This window comes from Enhydra lutris, unplaced genomic scaffold (genome assembly GCF_002288905.1).
Source record: "Enhydra lutris kenyoni isolate GAN:26980312 unplaced genomic scaffold, ASM228890v2 scaffoldscaffold10, whole genome shotgun sequence".
NCBI lineage: Eukaryota > Metazoa > Chordata > Mammalia > Carnivora > Mustelidae > Enhydra > Enhydra lutris.
In genome coordinates, this window is record NW_019154094.1 from 2,365,042 (window position 1) to 2,391,449 (window position 26,408).

The 26,408-nt window shown below is 53.1% G+C and overlaps 1 protein-coding gene and 1 long non-coding RNA gene across 11 annotated transcripts in view; both read left to right on the forward strand.

The window, feature by feature from the left end:
* The first annotated feature begins 230 nt into the window (after window positions 1-230).
* LOC111144157 lies at window positions 231-1,472 on the forward strand. Its single transcript, XR_002640364.1, has 2 exons — window positions 231-461; window positions 1,232-1,472. It is a non-coding gene; the product is annotated as an uncharacterized LOC111144157 (long non-coding RNA).
* A 12,891-nt stretch (window positions 1,473-14,363) lies between these two features.
* Window positions 14,364-26,408, forward strand: part of LOC111143871 (FCH domain only 1) — a 26,902-nt gene continuing 14,857 nt past the window's right edge. For 3 of the 10 annotated variants that reach the window (XM_022497866.1, XM_022497867.1, XM_022497865.1), the window contains exons 1-6: window positions 18,632-18,697; window positions 18,855-18,944; window positions 19,375-19,445; window positions 23,555-23,646; window positions 24,267-24,341; window positions 25,217-25,358. In XM_022497866.1, coding sequence (XP_022353574.1) covers window positions 18,688-18,697; window positions 18,855-18,944; window positions 19,375-19,445; window positions 23,555-23,646; window positions 24,267-24,341; window positions 25,217-25,358 — 480 coding nt within the window. In that variant the 5' untranslated portion in view covers window positions 18,632-18,687. The other 7 variants (XM_022497869.1, XM_022497868.1, XM_022497871.1 and 4 more) reach the window with 7 other exon arrangements.

Genomic DNA, 26,408 nt, shown 5'->3' on the forward strand with positions numbered 1-26,408 from the left:
CCTGGGTATCTGCACCCAGGGACTAGCCCCTGAGGATATGACCAGGGGTATCTGCAGAGCTCACTGAGTAACTGTCCACACCAGAGAGAGCTTATCAACTATAAGATAGTGAGAACAGGCCTTCTTCTGAGGAGGGAACCACTTGGAGAGGTGTAGGGGGAGCTGGGGCTCGGCTCCTTCCTGGATCCAGGAGCTCAGGACTGACATCGTCCTTCTCACCTGCAGGGTCAGCTGGCAGCCGACCAGGTGGGTCGGCAGCCCCTCCTGGCTCCCCCGTCTACCTTGACCTGGCCTACCTGCCCAGCGGGAGCAGCGCCCGGCTGCTGGACGAGGAGTTCTTCCGGCGGGTTCGTGCGCTCTGCTACGTCATCAGTGGCCAGGACCAGCGTAAGGAAGAGGGCATGCGGGCTGTCCTGGACGCCCTCCTGGCTGGCAAGCAGCAGTGGGACCGTGACCTCCAGGTGCGTGACTACTCCAGGGCCTCAGGCAGTCTTGGCAGAAGGTTGGGTCCACGCCTCCTGCAACCTTCCCGTTGAACGTCATCTTATGAGGTTTGTGCGACCCTCAGCCATCTGCAGAGGGAGTGGGGCTCAGAGAGACTCAGCTGTGCCCCCAGGGCCACGGAAGTGAACGCAGGCGCGGAGGCCCCCCTGCTCCCAGGACTCTGTTCCTGCTGCATCCACCTGGTCTGTCAGCAGCAGCCTGGGGGCGGCGCTAGGTCGGGAGGAACAGGCGGGGTGTCCCTGCGGCTGACAGATTGGAATGTGGAGCCTTTGGGCTGCGTTTGTCCTCAGAGGAAGCCTTGAGGCAGAGCCTTGGAGCAGGAGACAAGTTTGGGTGGAAGCAGGAGCTTCCTGGCCCTCGTGCTGCCTGTGAGCGGGCTGGCACCCAGCCTCGCGGGAGCCCCGCAGACTGGAGGGAGCCTGGAGGGAGGGTCCCAGGCGCAGGGCAGGGCGGTGGAGCAAACCTGGCTGGTGCAGGGGAGGAGCTGGAGGGAGGCCTGGCGTCTTGTGTCGTGAGAGGCTCCCTTCCCCTGGGTGCTGCAGAGAAGAGGAGGGACTTCAGGGCTGGGCTGGCCCCCAGCTACAGACATCTGGGTGGGGGAGAGGGAAAGCTGAGCAAACATGCTCAGAGGAGGAGGGCCTGAGGTCCCAGGAGTGGAGCTGGGGCTCCGGGCCAGGAGGGCCAAGGGTGCTTTCCCTCACCTCCGGGCCGTCTGTCCCACCCGCAGGTGACCCTGATCCCCACCTTCGACTCGGTGGCAATGCACGAGTGGTATGAGGAGACGCACGCACGGCACCAGGCTCTGGGCATCACCGTGCTGGGCAGCAACAGCACCGTGTCCATGCAGGACGAGGCCTTCCCCGCCTGCAAGGTGGAGTTCTAGCCCCGTGCCCGCCACCCAGCCCCTCAGCCCGGAGTCGACCACTGCCTGAGAGTCCCCCGCATCAGAAATAAACCAGGTACCCCACTCGGCTGTAGCCTTCATTCCTTCTGCTGACAGGAGACTTGGTGGCGTCCGGGGGTGTCATTGCCACTCTGCTGGCCTCCCAGTTCAGGGGCAGCTGCAGGAGCCCCCAGGTGAGGCACGCTCCGGCCTCCATGTTGCGGATGGAAGGACACAGGCCCAGGGGTGGGTGGGCCTCTTGGGCAGGGACCACCAGCGGCTGCTGTGTGCTGCTGACCGTGAGGGGCTGATTTTCCCAGTGGGGAAGCTGGTTCCCCTGGGTAGCTGCTGGACCTCCATCACACGCGTGGGTCTGTGACTGGGTGAGATTTGAATCCAAGGCTCTAAGCTCCAAACCTGGGAAAACAGTTTCCTCTCCATTTCTAGAGATGGTCGATGTCATGGCAAGAGAGTCCCACGCGACAGAGAGGTCTTAAGAATTGGAAACCCAAAGGTTACAAGACATCAATTCCTGAAAGATCCCCCTTCCTTGCCCACCCCCTGCCCGTGTGGGGAGACCTAGAACTTAACGTTAGAGAAGGTGCCACGTGCACTGGCTTAGACAGCAACCTAGAAAGCATGCATCTGTCCTGTCACCCGATGTTCATGAGTGGGACTGAGTAGAGAGATGGAATTAAGTGAAGGATCTTGGGATTATCTGGATGGGCCCTAAATCCAATGACAGTTGTCCTCGTAAGAGACAAAAGAGGTGACACTGAGAGAGGAAGGCCACATGGAGATGGAGGCAGAGCCTGTGGCCCTCACTGGAGCCTCCCGAAGTTGGGAGTGGTGAGGGGTGGTCCCCCCCTAGAATTTTCTAAAGGAACATTGATTTCAGAGTTCAGCCTCCAGAAGTGCATGAGAAGGAACTGCTGTTGTGCTTTGTGATGGCGGCCCTGGAGGAGGCGGTCAGCACGGGGCTCCCTTCCCTGGCTGCGGTGGCCCGAGACACCACTTGCGGCTGTGGTGGGTCTTCCACCGAGGACTCGCTTGTTTCTCACAGCCCTGGAGCCGGGAGTCGGGGTGCCGGCTCGGTCGGGCTCTGGTGAGGAGGCGTCCTGGCTAGGACTCCTGGCCGCCTCCTGGCCCTGTGCTCATGTGGAGAGGGAGGGGGTTTGGGGGCATGTTCTCTCATACCCCCTTCTTAGGAGAGCATGAATCCCATTGCGAGCCCCCCCTTCCACTACCTGATACTCCCCCAGAACCCCCGTATTCGCAGACACCATCAGGATGGGGAGTCGGGCTTAAACATTGGAATTGGGGGGAGGGGGCTTGAACTGGTTAGATCTCAGCTGGCCAGTGTCCAGTGTCTGGTTGGCCTGGCCCTTGTGGTTGCTCCCCCTTCAGCAACAACCATCAGAAAACTGAAAAAAATAAAGGTTTCTTACTGACAGGACCTGGAGACCGCAGGGTGACACCCCCCTCACCCCCCGCGCCACACAGTGAGAGGGCGGGGAACAGACACGGGGCCATGTGGTCACTGGTTGGGCTCTGCTTCTGTTGGGGTCCAGGATGGGAGCCTGGGGTTCCCAGGGCTCGTTGCTTAGTGCTAACCATAAACCACGGGAGTGGGAATTTAAAGCGCCAGAAGGGAAAAAAACAAGTGGTCCCAAAGGCCAGTTCTTAAAACCAACCAAGGGACGCCTGGGTGGCTCAGTGGGTTCAGCGTCTGCTTCAGCTCGGGCCATGACCCTGGGGTCCTGGGATCGAGCCCTGTGTTGGGCTGCTTGCTCAGCTGGGAGCCGGCTTCTTTCTGTCAAATAAACAAATAAATAAATAAAATCTTAAAGAAAGAAAGGGAAACCAAGACCTGTCAAACAAGGGAGCTTCAGTGCAGGGAGGCCTGCCTGGCTCTTTATCTACCCGTGTGGCCGGCAAATAGGTTTATTCCAGACGCCCCAGAGGGCACACGGTTCATTCCAGAGCGGGCAGCGTGGCAGCAGGCGGGTTGGTGTGGGGGACCTGACTGTCCTTGTGGGAGCCGCTGAACTGCTGTCAGGCTGTCCTCGTGTGGGATATTGGGACTTGACGGGGCCAGGCCGTCGAGAAATGCAGAGGGCATCAGGAGAGCCCACCCCAGAGCCCAGAGAGGGGTCAGGACTCAGCAGGGTGCCGTGGGTGATGTCAGGGCCCAGCTCAGAGTGCTGCATCCCCGGGAAAGGGGGAGCAGCGGTCTGCGGGGAGCTGCTCAGCACCTGGGACCTGGATCTGCGACCCTGCACCCACTTGGTTGTTGCTGAACCCGCCTATCACCCACTCACAGGAAAGGGGGTACGGGTGTCGCGCCCAGCCGGTATGTGGTGTGGGGACAGTCAGACCTGCTGCTTCTGCTGCCAGGCACGCAGGCTATGGCCCCTTGCCGGCTTTTTCCTGTTGCTAGGTAAGGGGGGCACTTCTCAGCCCCGGGTCATAGGGTGGGTCACTGTGCATATGTGAGGCCACGTGGCCAGAGGTTTCACTGCGGCCAAATGTTGAGTGACAGGTGCTGCCTCCCCTTCTCATTTCATTTGTTTTATTACCAGGTTTTCTAAAATGTGTTTATCTGTAATTGGCTGCTTCGACTGTTTTCTTACATGTGTATCTTTTTCTCATTTATATATCATAATTCTGTTTTTTAAACATACTTTTTAGGAACGACTGGGTGGCTTAGTTGGTTAAGCGTCTGCCTGCAGCTCAGGTCCTGATTCCAAGGTCCTGGGATCGAGCCCTGCATCGGGCTTCTTGCTCAGTGGGGAGCCTGCTTCTCCTCCTGCCTGCTGCTCCCCCTGCTTGTGCGTGTGCTCGCTCTCTCTCTGACAAATAAAGTCTTTTAAAAAGGGGCGCCTCAGTGGCTCAGTGGGTTAAAGCCTCTGCCTTCAGCTCAGGTCATGATCCCAGGGTCCTGGGATCCAGCCCCACATCGGGCTCTCTGCTCAGCGGGGAGCCTGCTTCTCCCTCTCTCTCCGCCTGCCTCTCTGCCTACTTGTGATCTCTGTCTGTCAAATAAATAAATCTTTTAAAAAAACACACTTTAAAATTTTTTCAGTTGTATTAAAAAACATCTTAACATTTACCATCTTAACCATTAAGCTTTTTGTGGTGAGCTTTTTTTTCTTTTTTTACCAGATCGACCTCTCAATTTCATGAGCACTTTTTCTGTAAACATTTTATTTTTATGGTTTTCAAACCACCGTTTTTAAATGTCTTTCTTTTCATGCTTTGAGAGGCTGTTCTTGCAGCTGGCACAAATTCTCCCGTGTTTGTTTTTTTTTCTCTCTGCTTATAATTTTAACTTTTATTTTTATCCATCTAGGCCTTATTTAGGGATGAAGAGAGATGGAGGGGTTGCCCCAGCCCAAAGAGCCAGTGGATGGTCCCCAGGCTGGGTACAGATTTGAAATGCTCCCTCCTCCCTATTGAGTTAAGACCCTAGTGTGCTGGCGTCTGTTTTTTGCATCTGCTCTAATCCGTCACCGGCTTTTCTGGTCCTCTCCTGGCTATTTCCCTGGTGTAGTCCTGTGTGTCTTAATAGCTGCTCAGCAGGTTCTTTCTCCTTAATTTTATTTTTTCCCTTCTTAAATTCCCAGCTGTTTTCACATGCTCACTCTTTTTGGAGTTCTAAATTGTCCACGGAGGGGGCCCAAACACATGCTGTAAGAAACGTTCAGGGGCGCCTGGCTGGGTTAGTTGGTAGAGCGCGTGGCTCTTGATCTCAGGGTTGTGAGTTTGAGCCCCACGTTGGGTGTGGAGATTACGTAAAAAAAAATCCTAAAAAAAAAAATTTCTGCTTTTGGCCGGATAGTAGACTAGATTCTCAAACTGATCCTCCCAGAAAATCAATGAAAATTGCTGGATAAAAATGAGTTAAGTCTTGATTACTGTGTCTGTGAGCAACCAGAGGGTAAGGAGCTGTCAGAGACCAGAATGTCAGCCTAGGCAGGAGCCCCAGGAAGGAAGCAGCTTCTGTGTTAGACAAGGCGGGTTTGGTCTTCTGTCTTCTTGGGCCTTCAGTATGGTGGCTCTGTTAAGACCTCAGAGGGTGAAGTCAAAATCAAAATAAGATTTTCCCAGGAATGGAAAGGAAACTTGGTTATCTCTAGCCTGGCTGTAGGGAGGAAGAGGGGGTAGAATCTAGCCTGGTGTATGGTGACCTTGCTGGAGTGTGCAACTCCCAGCGTTCCTTGCGTGGCCAGAGGCCTTGATTGAACAAAACGGTCTAAAGCTGTCCAGGGTGGTGATGACCGTGGAGGTCTGCTGGATGAGCCCTCAGCCCCAGCCTTGAACTCCCCCAGTCCCATCCCAGGAACTGCGAATGAGCCAGCATCAAAGTCATAGTGTGTCCTTGTGTGTGGGAGCCAGGGGACACAAGGCAGCAGAGACCTCCAATGTCGGCATCATCAGACCCAGAACTGGTGTGTTTAATCCTGAAGTGTGAAGAACAAGACATTAGTGGAAGAGCCAAATAGAAATAAGAGAAATTAGCAGATGGTGGAGACTTTGAACACTGGACATGGCCGACAGTGGATTTGAGCTAGCCGAAGAGAAAACTGGTGAGCTAGAAGATGGAGTGCGGTGAATTTCCCAAACACGGGAAGAAAAGGGAGGTTAAGAGATGGAGAGAGAGCAGAGGCAAACTCTGAAGAGGATGAAGGTGGAGAACTTTCCAGAATGGATGAGAGACACCAATTTACCAGGTTTCAGAAAGCCAGCCACATAAGCAAGGTATATAAAAAAACAGCTGATTCAGGACTGAAAACCACAGGCAGCAAGGAAATCGAGAATGACGTTGGAGAGCCTTCTCAGTCCCACGGCCCAGAACTCAGGACCCAGGGAGGCTGGGAGAGGCTCTGAGAGAAAACTGCAGCCCAGAGATGCTTACACAACAGAAATATCTTTTGAGAAGGACAGAGAAGGGAAGGCCCTCGCTGAACAAAATGCTGAGGGAGCTGTTTAGGGCAGAAAGAAAATGAACCAGGGAGGTGGGTTGACATGCAGGAGGAGACAGCAGAAAGGTGGGAAATGCAACTGAAGGAACATCACCTTCATTAGCAAGAACTGTAAAGTCCACTGTGTAGGATTAAAGTCCCAATTACATGAGACAACAAGGGCAAAAAATAGTTGAGTAAGGTTTTAAAATCTGTGTATAGGCCAGTCTCATTTTACTGCGTTTCTACAAATCGAAGGCAACTCTGTTGAGCACGTCTACCAGTGCCATTTTTCAAACAGCAGATGCTCACTCTGTCTCTGTCACATTTTGGTAATTCTTGGCAATATTTCAAACTCTTATTCTATTTGTTAGTGATCCGTGGCTACAACTCTGAAAGCTCAAATGACGTTTAGCATTTGTTAGCAATAAAGTATTTTTAATTAAGGTATGTGCGTTGTTTAGACGTAACACTATTGCATGGTTAATGGACTACATATGGTGCAAATGTAACTTTTACAGTCACTGGGAGGCCACAAATTCATTTGTTTGGCTTTATTGGAATATTTGCTTTATTGTGGTCAGTATCTGGACCTGAACCCACAGTATCTCTGAGCTGTGCCTATATTGTTTGAGGAGAGTGGGACATAGTACTCGGTTGAGTGGAGTAGAAGATATTAATAGTCATGGTAAATACTAAGAGAATAGAACTAGTCTATAACTTCCAAACTGTTAGGGGGCAAAAATTGGAGTGAAAAATAATCCAGAATAATTCTTCCATAGCAAAGGAGGTTCCAGTAGCCCAAAATAAGATCATGGAAATACATACAATTTGCCAGCAATTACAATAAATGTAAATGGTCAAGCTAAAGGACAAAAGGTAGACTGTTACCTTTTTTTAATTCAAAATTTGAAGCTATCTATAGGAAATATCTAAACATGTATGCTTAGATGCTGAAAATTTTAAGGGATGAGAAAAACCTGGCAAATAAGAAAGCTGATCTACATTAATAAAATTATATTATATATTTTTAGAAATAAGGATTATCAAACTAGAGCTTTTATTTTTTTAAAGATTTTATTTATTTATTAAAGAGAGAGAGACAGATAGCATAAGCGGGGGAGGGGGGCAGAGGGAGAAGCAGACTCCCCGCTGAGCAGGAAGCCCCAAATGGGGCTCAATTCCAGGACCCTGAGATTATGATGTGAGCCCAAAGCAGCCACTTAACCAACTGAGCCACCCAGGCGCCCCTCAAATTAGAGCTTTTAATTCACAAGGAAGATAGAGTCTAAACTTCTTTGCAGCTAATAATGGGGCCTCAAAATAAAGTTAAGAACCACTGGAGGATAAGTTTGTCTTTTTTTTTAAGCACTATTAGTAGGTTTTCTAACACTGATTTATCCTTACATTCCTAGGAAGAACTCCACTTTGTATTTTTATTTTAATAAACGGGGGTGGGGTGGGTCTGGGTTTTGCCCTTAATACCAGGTGGATCTTTCCCTGCCCTTCTGATTCTGATGTTGCTGTGTTTCTCAACACTGTCACTCCGCTCAGCATTACAGGGCTCCTACCACCTAGAACGTCAGGTGGCGAGGCGGGATGGGAACAGGGTGAATCAGGCAGGGGTTCTTAAGGGCTTAACTACCAGGAAGTGACATCCCATTTCTCTCATTTCTTTGACCAAAGCAGGTCACGTGACTGCCTGATTCAGGAGCTGAGATGCACTCCTCCCTTGTACCTGAAGGGAGAAGAATCAGAAATGGTGAAAATCAGCTCATTACTGACAAGTGCCCCCAGCAAAGACAGTTTTGTCTCGGTCAGGGTTTGGCAAACTTTTTCTGTAGAGCCAGACAGTGAATTTTTTTCAGTGTCATGGATCCTGTGCTCTCAGTTCGGACAACTCTGCCGTTGGAGCTGAACACAGATGGAAAAGACTGGATTCCAGTAACACTGCGCGAGCCTACTGCTACTCGACTACTGCTGTAGGCTCAATTTGAACTGTGGGCTGTGACGTGCCAGCTCGGCTCCCGGTCTAGGGCATTTATAGCTGGAAGGCCTTGGCCCTAGGGTCTCCCTCTTCTCCTCTCCTGCTTTCTCCTCTTTGGTTTTTTTTTTTTTTTTTTCTCTCTCTCTCTCTGTCTACTTCCTCCCTCTCCCCCAATCCCTCCTGACAGCTGTCTGGCCCAGCCTCTGCCTGAGTGCGCACTAAAAATATCCCCACAGCAGCCGAAGCACCTGGGGGCCCTGCCTGGAGCATGCGCCGGGAGCCAGCTGTGCGACCTTGGCCCGGGCACCCACTCTGCGCAGCCAGCTCACGGGCAGCCCCTCCCTGATACCCCGAGCCGGAGCCACAGCTGCCCCCTGATTTTGCCATGTTCCTGCGACATTTAGATCACACTTAAGGCCTCTGCACCCACGGTGTCCTCTCCCTGGGATGCCCACCAGCCGGCCACGCATCAGCCAGCATGCTAGGTGCTGCCCTCACGGGGCAAATGGGCAAGTGGGGGAGTCACACAGGAGGCTACAACAACCCACAGTGTCGGGTGGGGATTGGGGGGGGAGCACGGTGCCAGAGGAGGATCCATGTGCCGCTTGGGGGTGAGAAAAGGCCCCATGAGGAAGCAGAGGATTAAGCCACTGTTGGGGGAAGAGGGAGAGCACACCTGGCAGGGGACCCACAGAGGCCCAGGCTTGGTCTTCTAAAGGAACTGAAAGAAGACTGGTAATATTGAAGCTCCCCAAGGGGAGGCTGCGGGATGGGGCTAGCCCTCTAGCTGCCTAGACACCCCGCTGAGCAGCTGGGACTTTCCCTTCAAGGGGCTGGGGAGGGGGCAGGGGAGGCTGGGGGGCTTTTCTGGGAAGAACGGGGCTCTTAGGAGGTAATGGTGGAGGAGGGGAGGGTTGCCTCTCCCTGTAAGAACAGTGCGATAAGCTCTCATCTTCCAGGCCCCACCTGCTAAGGCCCCTCCTCCAAGAAGCCCTCCCTGTTCTCCCTCTGGTTCTGACCTACTCCCCCCACCCCCACTTTTGGCTCTTCCTGAACTGCTCCCTTTAAAATGCCACCCTGTCCACCAGCAAGTCACCCTCCTCTTTCCTTCTAGTCTGTAATAGTCTGGGTCACTGCCAGGACAGGTCAAGGCCGGCACCCACCTACACAGAGTATGTGCCTTCCCCCACCTGGCACATAGTAGGTGCTCAGGAAATGGTTGTACTGCTGGTGACCTGAGGGATGTTACTTATCCTCTCTGTGTGCTCCCAGACCCTCCCTCCCCCCCATCTCAGAAATAAGAAAACTGGCCTGGACCCCCAGGTTTCCTTCTGCAACAAAGAGTTCTGCATCCCGTACTCCCCATCCCCTCAGCATTGTTTTAGGATCTGAGGTCAAGGTGGGTGGGCGCTTTGGCACCAGTGAACCTGAGTTAATTCTTGTCTCTGACATATCTTTGGTGTGTGACTTCAGAGAGTAGCTTCTTGTCCCCAAGACTCAGTACCCTGTCCTATAAAATAAAAGAATCACCACCGCCACCCCCTTCCCCCTGCCTGGGGCTTGGGGGAGATGTGTATGGTGAGTGTAAATACACTTGGTCCATATGAGTGTTGCCAGGGCCCCCACGAGGCTTCCAGCCTTTTGGGGGAAGGGATGACTCCCAGCCATGCCGTAACCCTGGGGCGGGGTGGGGTGGGGGGGTTCAGCATTGGACTGGAAGGAAGCCTGACCAGGGCTTCTGTGTAGAAACTAAGAGTTGAGTTAGTGGTCAGATGTAGAGCTGGGAGGAGAGCACCGCAGCCAAGGGAACAACAGGGGCAAAGGCCCTGAGGTGGGATTGATTTTGTCAGGTCAGCAGTGAGCCGGCAGGGAGAGACGAGGACAGGGTTGTACACAGTGTCCGGGTGCACAGGCCTGGAGGGCTGTGGGAGGGCATGGTGTCTTTACTGAGGGTGCCAAGCCCTACAGGAGGGTTTGGAGCTAGGGAGGAAGTTGATCCATCCCTGTCTGAAACCCTCACCACGGGCCCAGGTAGACATCCTGGATCCACCGTAGTGTGCACTGGAATGGAGCAATTAAGTTAACGGGGTGGGTGGAGGATGGGAGCCAGGTTTTTCACTTTGGGGTGGAGGTTCTAGACAGGCAAGGGGAGGAGGCTAGAAGAATCCATTTGCTAATGGATGAGGTGTAGAGACGTCTGCATGAATTCATGTGTAACTTAATTCAGATGCAGACCGTTAGGTGTGGAGCTATTTACAGGTGTGTGTATATATGCAGGTAATAGACACATTTTGTGTCCTTGCTGTCAGCTGTGAGGCCTAGAAGCAATGATCCGAAGTAGCAAGCAGCACACGAATGCCCCGATCTCAGTTTGTGTTAGCGCAGCAGTGTTCCTCTGATCTGTGCAGAATATGTTCCAACATCCCCGGTGGAGGAGTGCCTGGGTGGCTCAGTCATAAAGCGTCTGCCTTCAGCTCAGGTCCTGATCCCGGAGTCCCAAGATCGAGTCCCACACCAGGCTCTCTGCTCAGCGGGGAGTCTGCTTCTCCCTCTGACCCTCCTCGTGCTTGTGCACTCTCTCTCAAATAAACAAAATCTTTTCTTTCTTTTTTTTTTTTTTTTTTTAAAGATTTTATTTGACAGCAGGAGAGCACAGGCCAGGGGAGCAGCAGGCAGAGGCAGAGAGAGAAGCAGCCCCCACTGCTGAGCAGGAAGCCCAACAAGGGGCTCGATCCCAGGACCCCGGATTGTGATCCGGGCCGAAGACAGCTGCCTAACCAATTGAGCCACCCAGGCGCCCCAGTAAATAAAATCTGAGAAAAAAAAAAAAAAAAGATCCCCAGCGGATGCCTGAAACCAGGGAGAGCCCTGAACCCTGTATTTATACTATGATTTTTCCTATACATACCTATGCTAAAGTTTAATTTATAAATTAGGCACATTATGACATTAATATTATAATAGAAGTTATGTGAATGTGGTCTGTCTCTCAAATTCTCATCTTGTGTACTCACCCTTCTTGTGATGATGGGAGATGATAAAATGCCTACGTGAGGACATGGAGCGAGGTGAATGACTTGGGCTTTGTGACATAGCGTGAGGCTGCTGTTGACCTTCTGACCGTATGTCAGAAGCGCTATCATCTGTGTCTGGAGTGCGGGTGACCACACTGTGCAAAAGGGGAGACAACTGTATTCTCCGGCAAAAGGCTGCTTCTTGGAGAAAAGGCTGATTCTAGGACTGGAGCAGGAAATATAGGAGACGAGCATGAAGCATTTCGTAAAGACAAAGTAAGGAGGTGCTAAGAGGGGAAAACCACGGATGTGATGGGGGAGTGTCAAAGAGCCCTGAGAACCAACCCAGTAGCCTCTGATGGCCAAAGCTGAAATCACTTGAGTAGGAAAATCAATAAAGTGAGATCAGATTTTAACCCAAAGTATAAAATAAATATCCACGAATCCATACTGATGTGAAGGATAACAGGGAGATGAGAGGAATTAAAAATAATTTGTGCAGGGGGGAAGCCTGACTCCCCATCCCTTCAGTATGTATGGGCTGTGCGTGGTAACTTCCTTCCGCCAGGCAAAGCACCAGAACCCCGGGAAGAGAGTGACTTTGCGGTGGAGACACCCGACAGAGGCCACCTCAGCCAGGTGATCCAGGTGAACGTCACTGTGAAGAGTCAGGCTGATGGCATGTGCCCTGGACTTGGTGTGACAAGCAGGCTGCTTCACCTCTGTGTTCCTCCCTAAAGCTGTCACCCCCAAGCCAGCCTTGAAAAAACACGAGACAGGGGCGCCTGGGTGGCTCAGCAGTTAAGTGTCTGCCTTCGGTTCAGGTCACGATCCCAGAATCCTGGGATCTAGCCCCGCATCAGGCTCCCTGCTGGGCGGGAAGCCTGCTTCTCCCTCTCCCACTCCCCCTGCTTGTGTTCCCTCTCTCACTGTGTCTCTCTGCCCACGCCTGACCGGTTCTCAACATTGCCCCGGTCATCAACAGCAAGAAAATCCGAGAAACTCTCCGCCCAGAGGAGTCTCAGGAGGCCTGAGGACTGTATGTAACGTGCAGTCTGGAGGCAGAGAAAGGGTATTAGGGAAAACAGAGAAAATCTGAATAATGCATGGACTTTAATAACAATGTCCTGGAAGCACCTGGAGGGCTCAGTCGGTTGGGCGTCTGCCTTTGGCTCAGGTCAAGATCCCAGGGTCCTGGAAGGCCTGGGGGGCTCCTGGGTTAAAGCCTCTGCCTTCGGCTCAGATCATGATCCTGGGGTCCTGGGATCGAGACCCGCATCGCGCTCTCTGCTCCGCGGAGGGCCTGCTTCTCCCTCTGCCTGCTGCTCCTCCTGTCAAATAAAATCTTAAAAATAAATAAAATAAAAATAAAATATAATGTCCCAGTATCAGTTCACTCATTGTAACAAATGTTCCATATTAATGTAAGGTGTTAATAATAGGGGAAGTTAGGTGTGGGATACACAGGAATTCTGTACTATCTTCACAATAATTCTGTAAGTCAAAAACAGCTCTAAAATAAATCATTTATTAAAAAAAAAAAAGTCTATAATTGCCATGGGAGCAGAGACTTTTCTGGGCAGGGGTGGAGGCAACAAGAGGTCCAACTAAGAAGCCAAGACAGCCTGTAGGCCTGGCCTTGGGCCATGGAGGGGGATACAGGAAAATGGACAAAGTGGGGTGTTTTGGAGACACGGCGTCAGCAGGACCAACGTGGAGGACGGGAAAAGAAGACTGTGGGACTCCAGAGGCCCATGCTCCTGGGCTGCCCTAGCTAAGCAGTGGACAACAGTGGAGAAGCAGGCCTGGGGCGGGGAGGTCACCCCAGTGTTCCAGTGGAGGGTTGAATGGCAGGAGCGTTGTATAAATCTCATTTATGGGGGCCCAGGTGAGAGAGATGGAAGCTTTTCTGATTTGTGACAAGATAGCATTCTTGGGGTATTTCTTCCCAGCCCTGGGGCCAGATCCCAAGACTGCCTTCAAGGATGTGGACTTGCTGTGTGGCCTCCTGGCAAGTTCTTGTCTTTCCGGTGTCTGTTTCTCCACCTGTAAAATGGGAATCGATAACGTCCCGCCCGCAAGTTTTGGGGTGGGGGGGGACAGCACATGAGCCCAGTATAGTGCCTGGCACACAGTGGGACCTCAATAAACTGTAATCACCCCTTCCCCCTCCCTCTGGGTCTCAGGTGGCGGAAGATGAGCCTGCTACTTTAACTTATGCAAATACACTGCGGGTGGTGGAAGGAGGGGTAATAAATTGCCTGGTTTCTGGATCAACCAATCAGCTCGCGGGACTGAAGGAGCTTCTAAATGGCCCAATGGCTGGCCGCGCGTACTCCAAGCCCGCCCCTGCCTCCGGGAGGCGTCTTGTGGGTGGGGACTCTGGACGCCACGCCCCGAGGGCGGAGCCAGGCGGCAGCCGCGCCGCAACCGCGGAGGTAGGGGCGGGGCGGGCTCGGGTGTCAGAGACCGAGCCGCAGGTGGCGGCGGGCGCGGGGCTCGGCCAGAGCTCGGGAGGTGAGTGCTATCCCCGGGACCCCCCCCCATACCCTGGTCCGCGCAGCCCTTCATGCACACCGCGCCCGGTAGCCCCGGAGGCCACTGGGGGCAAAGGCGCGGCGGGGCACGAGGGATGGCAAACTGGGGGTGGGGGGCTGCGCGGTGGGCCCCCCCGGCCTCCCAGCGGCCATCGTCGACGGTCTTTGGAGGGAGATAGGGACCCCTCTCCACGTCCCCCGTCTCCTGGCCTAGAACCAGAGCGTGCAGGAGGGTGGCTATGACGTGAGACCCCTCCCCAAATCCCTTTATTCTAAGCCTGGATCTGGGTGTAGGTTCCAGGGTTCAAAAAATGGGGGTGCCGCTCTCCCTCCAGTCTGGGACCCAGGACAGCCGAAGTGGAAACCACTCTCAATTTCCCTCTTTCCAGCTCTGGTCTGCAGACCCCTGAGGACCGAGATGGAAGGACCCCCTTCCCTTTTTTCTCCACTGTGAACCCTGATCAGCCTGGAGGAGGAGCTGGGGGTCCCCGGGCCCCTCTTCTAGACTGCTCTGTCCCAGTTTCTTACTGCCAGGATGAGGTTGGGGGGTGTTTTACTGGCATCTTCGGCAGGGACCCCCAAAGTTGGAATTCTGGGGAGGGGGCCAGTGTTGGGCCCCTTGCCTGACAGGGCCTGGCCAGGCCAGGCCTGAAAGGGCCCAGAGCATGGACTTGGGGGTGGTCCCTGCCTCAGTGGGGGGTGGGCAGCAGCATCTGTTCTTGGGGATTAAAATAAATCGAGGTAAATTAGGATCTTGCGGGAGGCTGGCTGCGAGTGGGGTGCGGAGGAGGGTTGTGGGGTGGGCGGCCCCTCCATCTGTCTCGAAGCTGGGAGTTGCCTGCCCCAGCCGCAGTGGGGACCAGGAGGCAGCTTTGATGGACCTGCCTCACTGGTGACCTTGGGCAGGTGACAGCACCTCTGTGAGCCTCGGTGTTCTCCTTTGAAAATGGGGATGAGGGCTTCAGAAGCTGTATTCTACAGATTCTGAAACCCACACACCCCATCATATGCCAAACTCTAACTGCCCCCTTTGCTTAAACTGTCAGTGGCTTGGGGGTGAGAAGGCAGTGGGTTTGGAGACCCCCCTGACTTGCCTTGCTGGCCTCCGAGCCTCAGTTTACTGCACTGCAAAATGGATTCGTGGTCACTCTGGCCTTGCTGGAAAGGCTATTCTCCCAGACAGTAAGACACATGACCAAGCTGCAATGGTTGAAACAGGGGCTCCACTACCCTGGTCTTACCAGTGGGACTGCCTGGGGCACACCCTGACCCATATATTGTCACCCACGCCAGGAGCGAGCCAGTTCCTGGGTGGGGTCGCGGGTAGGAGGAGGTCGAAGCCACCAGGCCAGCCTATCCCGACTCTGCAGTGGGCACAGGGGTGAGTTCTGACACCCCCAGGTTCAAATGGATTCTTCCCATGTGTGGCTTTGCCTCCCCCGGCCTTGGTGTATTCTTTTATGGAATGGGCTGGATCCCCCTCGGAAGATCAGAGGAGATGTGGGAAGATGGGTGCCCTGTAAATACAGACATGGTCATTAAAACAGTAATTACAATATCAGTGATCGTAAATGGGGTCACAGCTGACCGGGAGCAGGGAGGAGAGTAGTCGGCCAGGGTGTTGCCAGCCGTGTCTCTAGAGCCCGGCAATTAGGTACACAGTTGGTGCTCAATAAGTGTTTGCCAAATAGATGACAAAGAGGGAGGTGCCTAGTTGGGGAGAATGGAAAAATTCCTGAGCTTGACAGCCTGGTCACTGTGTGACCTGGGGCATGTGCCTCAGTTTCCCCATGGGGGTGAGGGCCAAGATGAGACACTGCCTCAAAGTGCCACTGTAAGAATCAAGCCAGACTGTGTAAAGGTCACTCACTGGTACCTGGGCCTAGAAGAGAGGAGGCTCATGAGAGGACAGGTCATTGAAACAGCATGGCCAAGAGGCTGGCTAGTGCCTGGGAAGGAAGAGAAAAATCTCAGACTGGCCCCACTGTGCACAGGCTGGAGTCTGGGGGAAGTAAAATGTCAGGGACTGTTTCACAGGACCCTGGAGGTGCCGAGGTCAGGGGAGGCCCAAGGTCACAGCACGCGAGGTCAGGGGCTCTGGACAGGTGGCTTAGAGCCAGAGAGCTCTGCCGTCTTTGCTGACTCCATCCCTGTCTTGTTCTATCTGCTCCCTGGGCCTGCTCACATGCTCCACCCGGTGCAGAGCTGTGGGTTTTTGGGATTTGGTGCTGGGGAAGCAGGATCTCCAGGCAGTGCCTGGGCCTGGTGTCAGGCACCCCCTGGAGGACTCTCCTCTGCTCTGGGCAGCTGATAGCCTGCTGTGTGACCTAGGGCAAGTCCCTGTCCATCTTTGGGCTCTGCCCTGGTGCTCTGGAGGCCCAGAGTCCTGGGTTCGAGCCAAACGATTTTCTCCATCAGATACAGAGGAGACTGTGTCTTGGACATAACATTTTCAGAGGCCCCTGATGAGCTTTGGGGTAAAGGAATACATTTTAATACAGAATATTAATATATTCATCTCTGTGCCAATGTAATTTGTAACATATAGTTTAAATGCTTTTTTTTTTTTTTTTTTAAATTAGAGGAAGGGGGCCCATGAAAGTTTTCATGCAGCCCTAGGTTTGAGCCTCGGCTGTACAGACATGAGCCTATCCACTCCCCTCTCTGAGCCTCCGTTCCCCCTCCGTGAAGCAGGAATCCTTAACCCACCCCCAGGGGTGGTGGGATGTGGAAAAGGTTAGCCCGGGACAGACGCTGTGTGTCGCCTGCTATTTTTTCATCATTGTCATCATGATTATTATTTGCTGGGTCCCAGGCTGGGGGCCCCAGGCTCAGGTGCCTCAGTTTACCTATCCATGGCCAGCCCAGTTCCCAGGAAGTCCCAGGGGTGCTGGCCTGGTGGGGGAGGTGAGATGGCAGTTGGGCGGTAGGCGGGGCAGGGTAAGCTTCCTGTCCCCCACGCACACAGGCCTCCGCCGGGTTGGTGCTCACGGAAGTGGCAAGGGCCGCGTGGCCATCTCCTGGTGCCCACCCCATCTGTGAGGGGCCCCAGCTCTACTCGCTGCCCCATCTGGTGAGTTCCAGCCCTGTCTGGAGGCCCCCATTGCCCTTCCTTGCCCCTCTCAGGAACAGAAGCCTCCCCCTCCCCACCCCCTGCCTGGCTGGGGTTTCGGAGGGAAGCAGCAGGTGTCATTTCCTGGGCCGGGCAGGAACTGGCGGGGGGGGGTCGGAGGGGGGAGCCACTCTTGGCTCTGGCCCCCTGCCCTCCATTACGGTTCTGAGTGACGGGGCTGGCCGTGGAGCAATAGAGGGGACACGGAGACCCAGAGCCACCTGCAGTGGTTCCAAACAGAAGTTCTTTGGCAGACAGACCAGGGACAAAATCACAGTGACCTCAGGTCAGTGAGTTACTTCTCTGTGCCTCAGTTTCCTCATTGGTAAAGGTGGGACTAGACCCCATGGTGTGGCTATGAAGGATAAATGAGCTGGTACCTGTTGGGGGGTGTTGGCTACAGTGCCGCACACATACTGACTTTCAGTATATAGTGGGGGAGGGGCCGTCTACCAGAGTTGTGAAAACTGTAGTGAGATCCCCGGTTTCTGGGGAACTTGGGCCCACTGGCTCTTCAGATCCTCTAAGAAGCATCTTCCTGCAGAACTTTCCTTACCTGTGTGGTCCAATATGGCAGCCACCAGCCCCGTGAGGCTACTGAGCCCTGGAGCAAGGTTGGTCCCACTGAGGAGGTGGGGGGTTCATGGTATTTAATTTTACTTAGTTTAAAATTAAGTCAGCACATGAGATTAGTGGTTCCCATATCAGTCAGCGCAGCTCTAAGGGATTTGGATATTCTTAGGGCCTAAATCCCGGCCAGAAATGAAGACATGAGATGGGAATTGAGGGCTTTTCCCCCTTCGGTTGTCAGCACAGCATGCCCTCCCCCCACACACCAGAGTTTCTTCAGGGACAGGGTCAGTGACAGTTTTCTCAGGGGCCCCAACATCACACTGCCCAGGGTGGTCATTGGGAATATTTGTGGAATCAAATAATTTTTTGCCTGGTGAACTCCTATTCATGCTTCAACCCCCCCAACTCCCATGCCCACTCCTTTGGTCCAGGCTCCCACAGCCCCTTCTTCCATTTGGCCCAGCCCTGAGCCTGCAAGGCTGGTATGTCTGCATCTAGCTCTATGCCCCTAGACTGGGGGCTTCTCAGGGACCAGACCCAGGAGTGAATCATCTCACAGACTCTGACATTGTCCTTGTCTTATGGATACATAGTGGTTGCTGGGTAACTTATAGAAGTCAACGAACCTGGGGCTAGAGGACAATGGTTCAAATTAAACTCACTTTCAAGATTAGGTAAACGGAGGCTCAGTGAAGGCAGCCTTGTCCAAGGTCCTTGCTTGGTCCTTTCCTTGTGAGACCCAAGGAGTTTTCCCATTTACTGTCACCAGTCCTGTCCCTGCTGCCACTGTGCCTCCAGGGCTCCCAGCTGCTGCTGAGCTGCCTGAGGGGTCATGAATTATGGATGAGGCCTGTGGGCTTCTGTGACAAGCCCAGCCTCTAGAACGTGCCAAGGACACCAAGTGTCCCTCCCTTGCCGGGCGGCTTGGCCCAGCCCCCTCTGCAGGGAGGCCTGGATTCCCCCAGCAAGACCCCTTCTAGGCATTCCCTCTTGTTTTGCAGATGGGGAAACTGAGGCACAGAGCTGGATAGAGTGACTCAGATATCAGGTGAACACTGGCTTCTGGGAGTCAGGGTTGGGACTCATTGGGTCACCATTGCCAGATGGGTCATCATGGTGAGGGGTAAGCTCTCCGTTCCAGCAGTGTGCATGGGGCGGGGACTGTTGTAGAGGGATCGGGGAGATCCCAAGGGATCCTTGGGGACACTTCAGGGACCCCAGCCCCCATGTGGCTGATCACAGTCCCAGTGCCCATCTCTCAGCAGACCCTTTCCCCACAGGAGCTGCCCAGCGTGGAGCTGAGTGCTCCGGTCTTGATTCAGCTTGCCCAGGGTGCATATCTACTGGCATTTCCTGTCTCTGTGACCTTGGCAAGTGGCTTCCCCTCTATGGGGGTGGAGGGGAGGGTCTTGGTTTTCCCATCTGTGAGATTTTCTGCTTAGGCTGGAGCTCATCCAGTACTCTGCCCCCCAGTGAACTCTTATTTGAGCTTGAAAACCCCAACTCCCATGCCCCTTCCTCTGGACTAGGCTCCCCAGCCCCTATTCCTCTATCCAGTCCAACTCTGACCCCATAGAACTTGGGGCATCTATATCCAGATCTGTCCCCCTAGAATGGGGGCTACTTGGGGGCCAGGGCTGGGGATGAATCATCTCATGGGCCCTGGCATGCTCCCAACTTTGGGGCTTTTAGTTCCTCCTCCATCCTCTCTCTTCCTCCTCCATGGGGAGGACAACTGGAATTTCCCCTCCTTCGACCCAAGCTGGCCATAGCTTTAGATTTGCTTCTCTCTTTGGACAGGCACTAAACAGGAGCCTGTGGGGGTCTCCACAGAGGGCATCAGGATGTCGTATTTTGGGGAGCATTTTTGGGTAAGTAAGACCCACTTTTATTTTGATGAGGGCTTCTGGAAGGGCTATGGGGCCTTTTATGGAGATGAGGGGACTTGGTGGCTCAGGGGCAGAGCCTTGGACAGGTGAAGGTTCTGTGACTCATAGAAATTAAAGTGGGAGGAGTCAGGCTGGGTTTGAATCTACACCCTCCCACTTCATGGGCCTTGTGACCTTAAGCAAGTCACAGCTTGAACAATGGGGAGACTAAGGCCCAGAGTAGGATTCTTTTATTTCAAATTGCCCGGTGAGACAATGCAGCATCAGGGCTCCAAGCTGGGCCAGAGTGAACTTCCAGGATCCAGGGTCATTTCAGCCAGGGATTTTCCACATCTTTCCCATACTGGAGAGTTGGGGGTTTTCTTGACTTGGCCCCTAGTGGCCGCCTCACCCCTCTGCCTTCTGGTCTGAGGAACACATACTGTGACCCAAGAGGGCTGAGACAAACTTGTTTTCATTCATTCATTCATTCATTCCCTCCCTCCCTGCCACTACCACTCCACACCCAACCAACTGTGGAAGGTGCCATGAAGCCCCCAAGAGGCTGACTCTGACCCCAAGGAGCTCGCAATCTGGGAGACATAGAGCCAGTCAGAAGTCTTTAGCCTTCCAGGGTCAGGGCTGGGCTCAGCCTTGGGGGCAACCAGAGGAGGCGTCAGGAAACTGAGCTATGTTTCCTCTGGGCTTTGAGGGCTGAGATTTTCCAAGATGTAAGAAAGGCATTTCAGCAGGGGGAATAGCCTGAGCGAAAGTCCAGAAGTGTGACACGAGTGACCAGTTGAGGGCACAAGGACTCCTCTTACAGGCGCAGGCGAATGGAGAGCCACAGAGGATGTATGAACTGAAGGGTCTAGGAAGGACCAGGGCTGTAAGCCCCTTCCCCAATTGGGCCCTGAGCTTGCATGAGAAGAAGCCTGTTGCTAGGCAACTGGTTGCCCCTGGCAACAGGCCTGTTCCCTCCCTTTCTCCCTCCCCAGCTGGGGCTCCTCTTACTGCCACTTGTTTTCTTAAAGGGGCCTCACCCCCTTGCCACCTGCAGGGAGGGCTGTGGGGTGAGGGCAGAGGGGGGATGGGGCCTGATCTCCATCTTCTGCCCAAGGGTCAGATTCCCTGGATTTGTCTCTGAATGTGTGACCCCAGCAAGGGGTGCTCCTCTCTGAGCCCCCTTTTGGTGCCTCTAGGTAAGAGGGGTTGACTATTCGATGATCAATTTGTTGCCCACGTTTTGGAACCCTGACAACGGCACCTACATTTATTTTAAAATCTGTTTAATGGCGTGAGGCACCTACATTTATTTTAAATTCTTTTTAATTGCATAAGGCATGCAAGCTTGCTGCAGAAAATTCAGATCAGCAGAGAGAAAATAGAAGCCACCCACAGCGCACTCCCCACCCAAAGATAGCCTGGTGCGGAGTGGATAAGGGCTTTGAGTTGAGGATTTGATCTGGGCTCTACTGAGAGCCCTTAGGCAAGTGATTTTGTGCCAGCAAGCCTCAGTTTTCCCATCTGAGAAAGGGGATGAATTTCCTGTTTCCCTAGGTCTCAGGGAGTATCCTGGGATGTCTGTCACTGGCAATGTTTCTTTTGATCAATTGTTTGTATTGGTGACTCTTTAGCTGGGTGGCACTGGTGCCCTGGCTGGCCTGAAGGAGGTTCCAGTTAGGGGACATCAAGCTGGATAGGGATGCCCGCATCCTGCTGGGCCAAGGCAGGAGACCTTGAGGGTACTGGGGAGCCATGGGGGAAGTATGAGCAGGAGAGGGATACGATCAAGCTGTGTTAGAAAGATCCCTCTGGGGCTGACATAGGGGCGAGACTGGAGTCCAGAGGTTCTGATAAGAGACACAGACCCAAGACAGCCCCTCCTAAGACCCTCGCTGCCAGCACAGCCTGAGAGAGGCAGATACCACTGGGGGCCTTGCCAGGTCTGGGAAACAGGCCAGTGGTTGGCTCCAAGTCAGACCCAGATGCTGGCCTGGGCGGCAGTGCCTGGTGCAGCCTTACCCGAGGATCCCCTGGGTGGGGTTGGGGGGATTGGCACTGGGTCTGTTTGCTGAGCCCTCACCATGGTGCCGGAAGCCCTGGGTTCAGCACTGTCCTAGCGTCATCTCACAACACCCTTCGGAGGTGGGTACTGTCATTGGCCCCCTTTGTCAGGTTAGGAGACCGAGGCTCAGAGAGGGGAAGTCACCAGCTCAAAGTGACCCAATGTATAAAAGGAGGCTCTGAAACATATTCCTGGGGAGCTAGAAGGAACAACTCTGAACATTCAGGAAAGTGAGGGTCTGAGATAATTCTTGAAGGGGGTGGGCCTGGAAATGATCCTTGAGAGGTGGAAGGATTTGGATGGGTGGGAAGAGATGTAGCCTGGTGAGCTGGTTTGCATGAACAGCCTAGGCAAATGTACTGTGGTAGGAAGGCACAGCCTGTCTTTGCACTCCTTGCCATTTTATGGCGAGGCCAAGAGGACTCTGGGAGATGAGGTTGGAAAGACAATTTCAAGCTAAGGGCTTTACACTTAAGCAGCTGGTGGGAAATAGGGAGCTATCAACGATTCTAGAATGAGGCATGACCTTTGGGAGATTTGAGCTTCAGGCTGGGTTGGGTCTGCCTGTCTGAGCCTCGTTTCTCCATTTATGCAGCAAGAGGCGTTATCTTGTTATGACTTCTAGTTTCAGCCTTCTGGTTTCCAGGTAAGTGAGAGGGTAAACTCAGCAGGTTGGAGGAAGATGGAGGAAACCACTATTAATCACTTCAGTGATTTGTGTTGGACGTTGAATAATGCTAGATTGCCCCACAAGCATCTTCTTTTGGTCCTACTCACAAGGCCCTGTTTGGTGCTAAGATGTCTCCAGTTCCCCAGCTGATCTCCCTTTTTGATGAACAGCTCAGTGTTCAGACGTGATGCCTTTCACATGTCACAGGATCTGGCTGGGATAAAAACAGTTGTTGCCTTATTTTTCCCTATTCCTTTCATTATGGCATCAGGTCCAGGGCTTCCAATTAGAATAGTGGTAAAAGTTGCCTTTTTAAGTCAACATATTTGGAGAAGAAATGAGCAAAGTTAACACAAAATGTTAACTAATACCATTAATCAGCAAAAACTAGGGTTGCCTTTGGGAATTTGGGGAACCCTGATGTGGATCACCTTGGTGTTTACTTCATCTTCATATGAATGGTGGATGACTTCCCTGTCCCATCTTAACATGAAGCCACTAAAACTTCAGAGAGGGACAGTAACTTGCTCAGATCACACAGCACAGTCCTTGTGTCCCCCACCATGATGACCCCAGGACTGGGAGGAAAGAGGTTTGGTGGGAGGCACCCGGATAGAGGCACTCTTCCCAAAAGCCCTAGGTGACAGCAGAATAGCTCATTTGTTCATTTATTCCACAAACTCCAATCCCCTTTTTGGCCTCACCCTATACTGGACATTGCTGGGTCCCGAGAGAGGCATCAGCCCCAGACTGTGCTCTAGGGGGTCTCAGAGAGGGTGTTTCTATGTTAAAGGGAAACACAAAACAGCGACTTAACCAAGAAGGGTTATATTGGCTCACAAAGGTGAAATGTTGTAGGGAAATGCGGCTTTCAGGCTTGGTTTGTTCCAGTAACTCGACTCAGCGTACTTTTTATTCAGACTCCATCAGGTTCAGCTTCTTTCCCAGTATCATGGTTTCCACGTGGCTTCCAATATCTTCTATGCTCCCATAATTCCTCATTTATGGAAAGGCGCAGACAGAAAAGCTGGGTAAGAGATTGACTGAGACAGAAACAGAGGCAGAAAGACACAGAGAAACATAGAGAGACAATGAAACAAAGGAACAGAGACAACCCGCGGAAGAGAACATCTCTCCCTCAACCATGGGACAAAACCTCCAGGCTTCTCTCTGATTGGGCCAACGTAAGGCCCATGAGCCAATCCTTGTGACCAAGGGGATAGGCCACAGGCTGATTGGCTCAGGCCTGAAGCAATCCCTGCTGCCAAGGGGTTGGGCTTCTGCTGGTTGGCTCCTCCGGCCACGCCCCCGTTGCTAAGCAACCGTGAGGTCTCCTCCAGCCCTTTACTCAGCCTCCGCCCCCATCCCCTGCAGGGTGAGAAGAACCATGGCTTTGAGGTCCTGTACCACAGCGTGAAGCAGGGGCCTATCTCCACCAAGGAGTTGGCCGACTTCATCCGGGAGAGGTGAGGTCCCCACGCTCCGCCCACCCCTGGCCACGCCCCATAGTCCCCCGCAGCCTCCCCTACCTCGTGGCTCCGCCCTGGCTCCTCCACACCTCTCCCCTGCCCAAGCCACTACAGCCACTCCACACCCAACCTGCTTGAACGTCCTGGAAACCAGGGGTTCTCAGCACTGTCAGCCCCAATGCCCGCCTGTCAACCATTCTCAGGTTTCTGACGCCTCCTCCTAAAGAGATGATATGACCTACTTACAAAGGGAATTTTGAAAACTCAGTTTCATACGATAGAACACATGTATGATGAAGTCATCTCCATTCTGGCCCATAACTGCTCCAACATCCATATCCCAGAAAACATAATACATTCAAACTGTCAGACAGCCTTCTGCATCCCGGCCGCTCACTAGCTGAACGCCCATTAAATCCAAGCAAAGTTCAAAAGATTATAACCAGGTTTTTCTCTCTGTGGCTGTTTCGCAAGACCTGTCCAAGCTGTACAGGACAGAGGCATCATTTTGAGAGCTACTGCTCAGACATTTGAGATGAGGAAACTGAGACCCAGGGGGATGGAGTGTCTCCCAAGGAGGCCCAGAACCTTCTGCATCTTTTCTCTGTTCTACTCAGGGCCACCATCGAGGAGACCTACTCAAAGGCAATGGCAAAACTTTCCAAACTAGCCAGCAATGGGACCCCCATGGGGTGAGTAGGCTGGAGCTGTGGGGGGAGGTCACCGAGGCTGCAGGGTCCTGGGGTATCAGGAGCCCACTCTTGGGTGGACGTCTCTTCACACAAATGATATGTAGACTAGGGAGTCAACCCTCCCCCACTTAAGGGGCTCAATAGACAGAGGAATGTAATTCATTCATTCACTTACTACCTCATTCATTCATTCAACTCGTATTTACTGAGTACTTGCTATGTGCCGGGTGCCATTCCAGGTACTCGAGACACAGCAGCAATCAAGACAGATAAAGCCCCCAGTCCCCTTCATGCCATGTTCATGCCATGTTACCTGTGGGGTGTGTGGCAAAACAGGTGTTAACTACAAACATGAACAAAAGTCCTTTCCTAGAGTGAAAAGCTTCAGGAAGAGGATGAAATAGGAGCGTGAGAGGTCAGGTGCTTCCTCTGGCATTAGGCTTGGTTCCATGAGCTGAGACCTTAGTAATGAGATGGAGCCAGCTACAGGGGTATCTGGATCAGAGACCTGGGAAGGCAGCTCAGCCAGTGCAAAGGCCCTGAGGCATCCATAGATTCTGCATGTTCAAGGAAGAGCAAAGAGGCTGGCATGGCTGCAGGGCCTGGGTGCCCTTGAGTATCAGCTAGGGCCTGGAGTCCGGAGTGAGGACTCTAGGACCTTGGGGCCTGGGTTTAAATTCCAGCTCTGATAATTCATTTCCAAAGGGGCCTTGGGTGAGTTGTGGAGGCTCCTATGCCTCTGTTTCCCCATCCGTCCCAGGCCTGCCTTGTAGTTGTGGTGCAGGTGCTTAGCAGGGTCTGGGCACAGTAGGTGCCTCTCTGAGGGGACCCTGGGGAGTTGGGGCTGATGGACCCTGGGTGTGCCCTGTTTCCAGGACCTTCGCCCCGCTCTGGGAGGTCTTCCGCGTCTCCTCAGACAAGCTGGCACTCTGTCATCTGGAGCTGACCCGGAAGCTACAGGACCTCATCAAGGATGTGCTCCGCTACAGTGAGGAGCAGCTCAAATTGCACAAAAAGGTGTGTGCTGGGGGGCACTGCGCAGCCAGGTGGAGGGGGAATGGCAGCGGCTGGAAAGATCTGGGAACTTCTGGGGCTTTTGACCTTCCTGCTCCTGGTGTGTTCCTCTGAGAAGTCTGTCAATTCCACGTCAAACCCAGACTCCCACATACCTGAGTACCCTCAAATTTTCATACTCAAAACTCTGGACCAGGGCTCTGCAAACGATGGGCCACAGACCAAATCTGGCCTGGTTTTGTAGAGCCTGAGAGCTAAGAATGGTTTTTACATTTTTAAATGGTTTGTGGCAGGGGGGTGGGGTACGGCGCAGGGGGAATCAAAAGAAGAAGAAGATTTCATGGCAGGTAAAAATTACATGACCCTGTGCTTGCTTCGGCAGCACACATATTAAAAATTACATGACCCTTGGATTTCAGTGCCAATAAATAAAGTTTTTTTTTGGCCCAGAGCCATACCTATTCCTGTTTAAAAAGGGAGTTGGGGGCGCCTGGATGGCTTAGTTAAGTGTCTGCCTTCGGCTCAGGTCATGATCCCAGGGTCCTGGGTTTGAGCCCCGCATGGTCTCCCTGCTCAGCAGAGCCTGCTTCTCCCTCTCCCACTCCCCCTGCTTGCGCTCCCTCTCTTGCTGTCAAATAAATAAATAAAATCTTTGGGGCACCTGGGTGGCTCAGTGGGTTAAAGCCTCTGCCTTCAGCTCAGGTCATGATCCCAGGGTCCTGGTATCGAGCCCCGCATTGGGCTCTCTGCTCAGCAGGGAGCCTGCTTCCCTTCCTCTCTCTCTGCCTGCCTCTGCCTACTTGTATTCTCTGTCAAATAAATAAATAAAATCTTTAAAAAATAAATAAGTAAATAAAGTCTTTTTTTTTTTAAGATTTTATTTATTTATTTGACAGAGATCACAAGTAGGCAGAGAGGCAGGCAGAGAGAGAGGGAGAAGCAGGCTCCCCGTTGAGCAGAGAAGCCCAATGTGGGGCTGGATCCCAGGACCCTGGGATCATGACCTGAGCTGAAGGCAGAGGCTTTAACCCACTGAGTCACCCAGGCGCCCCA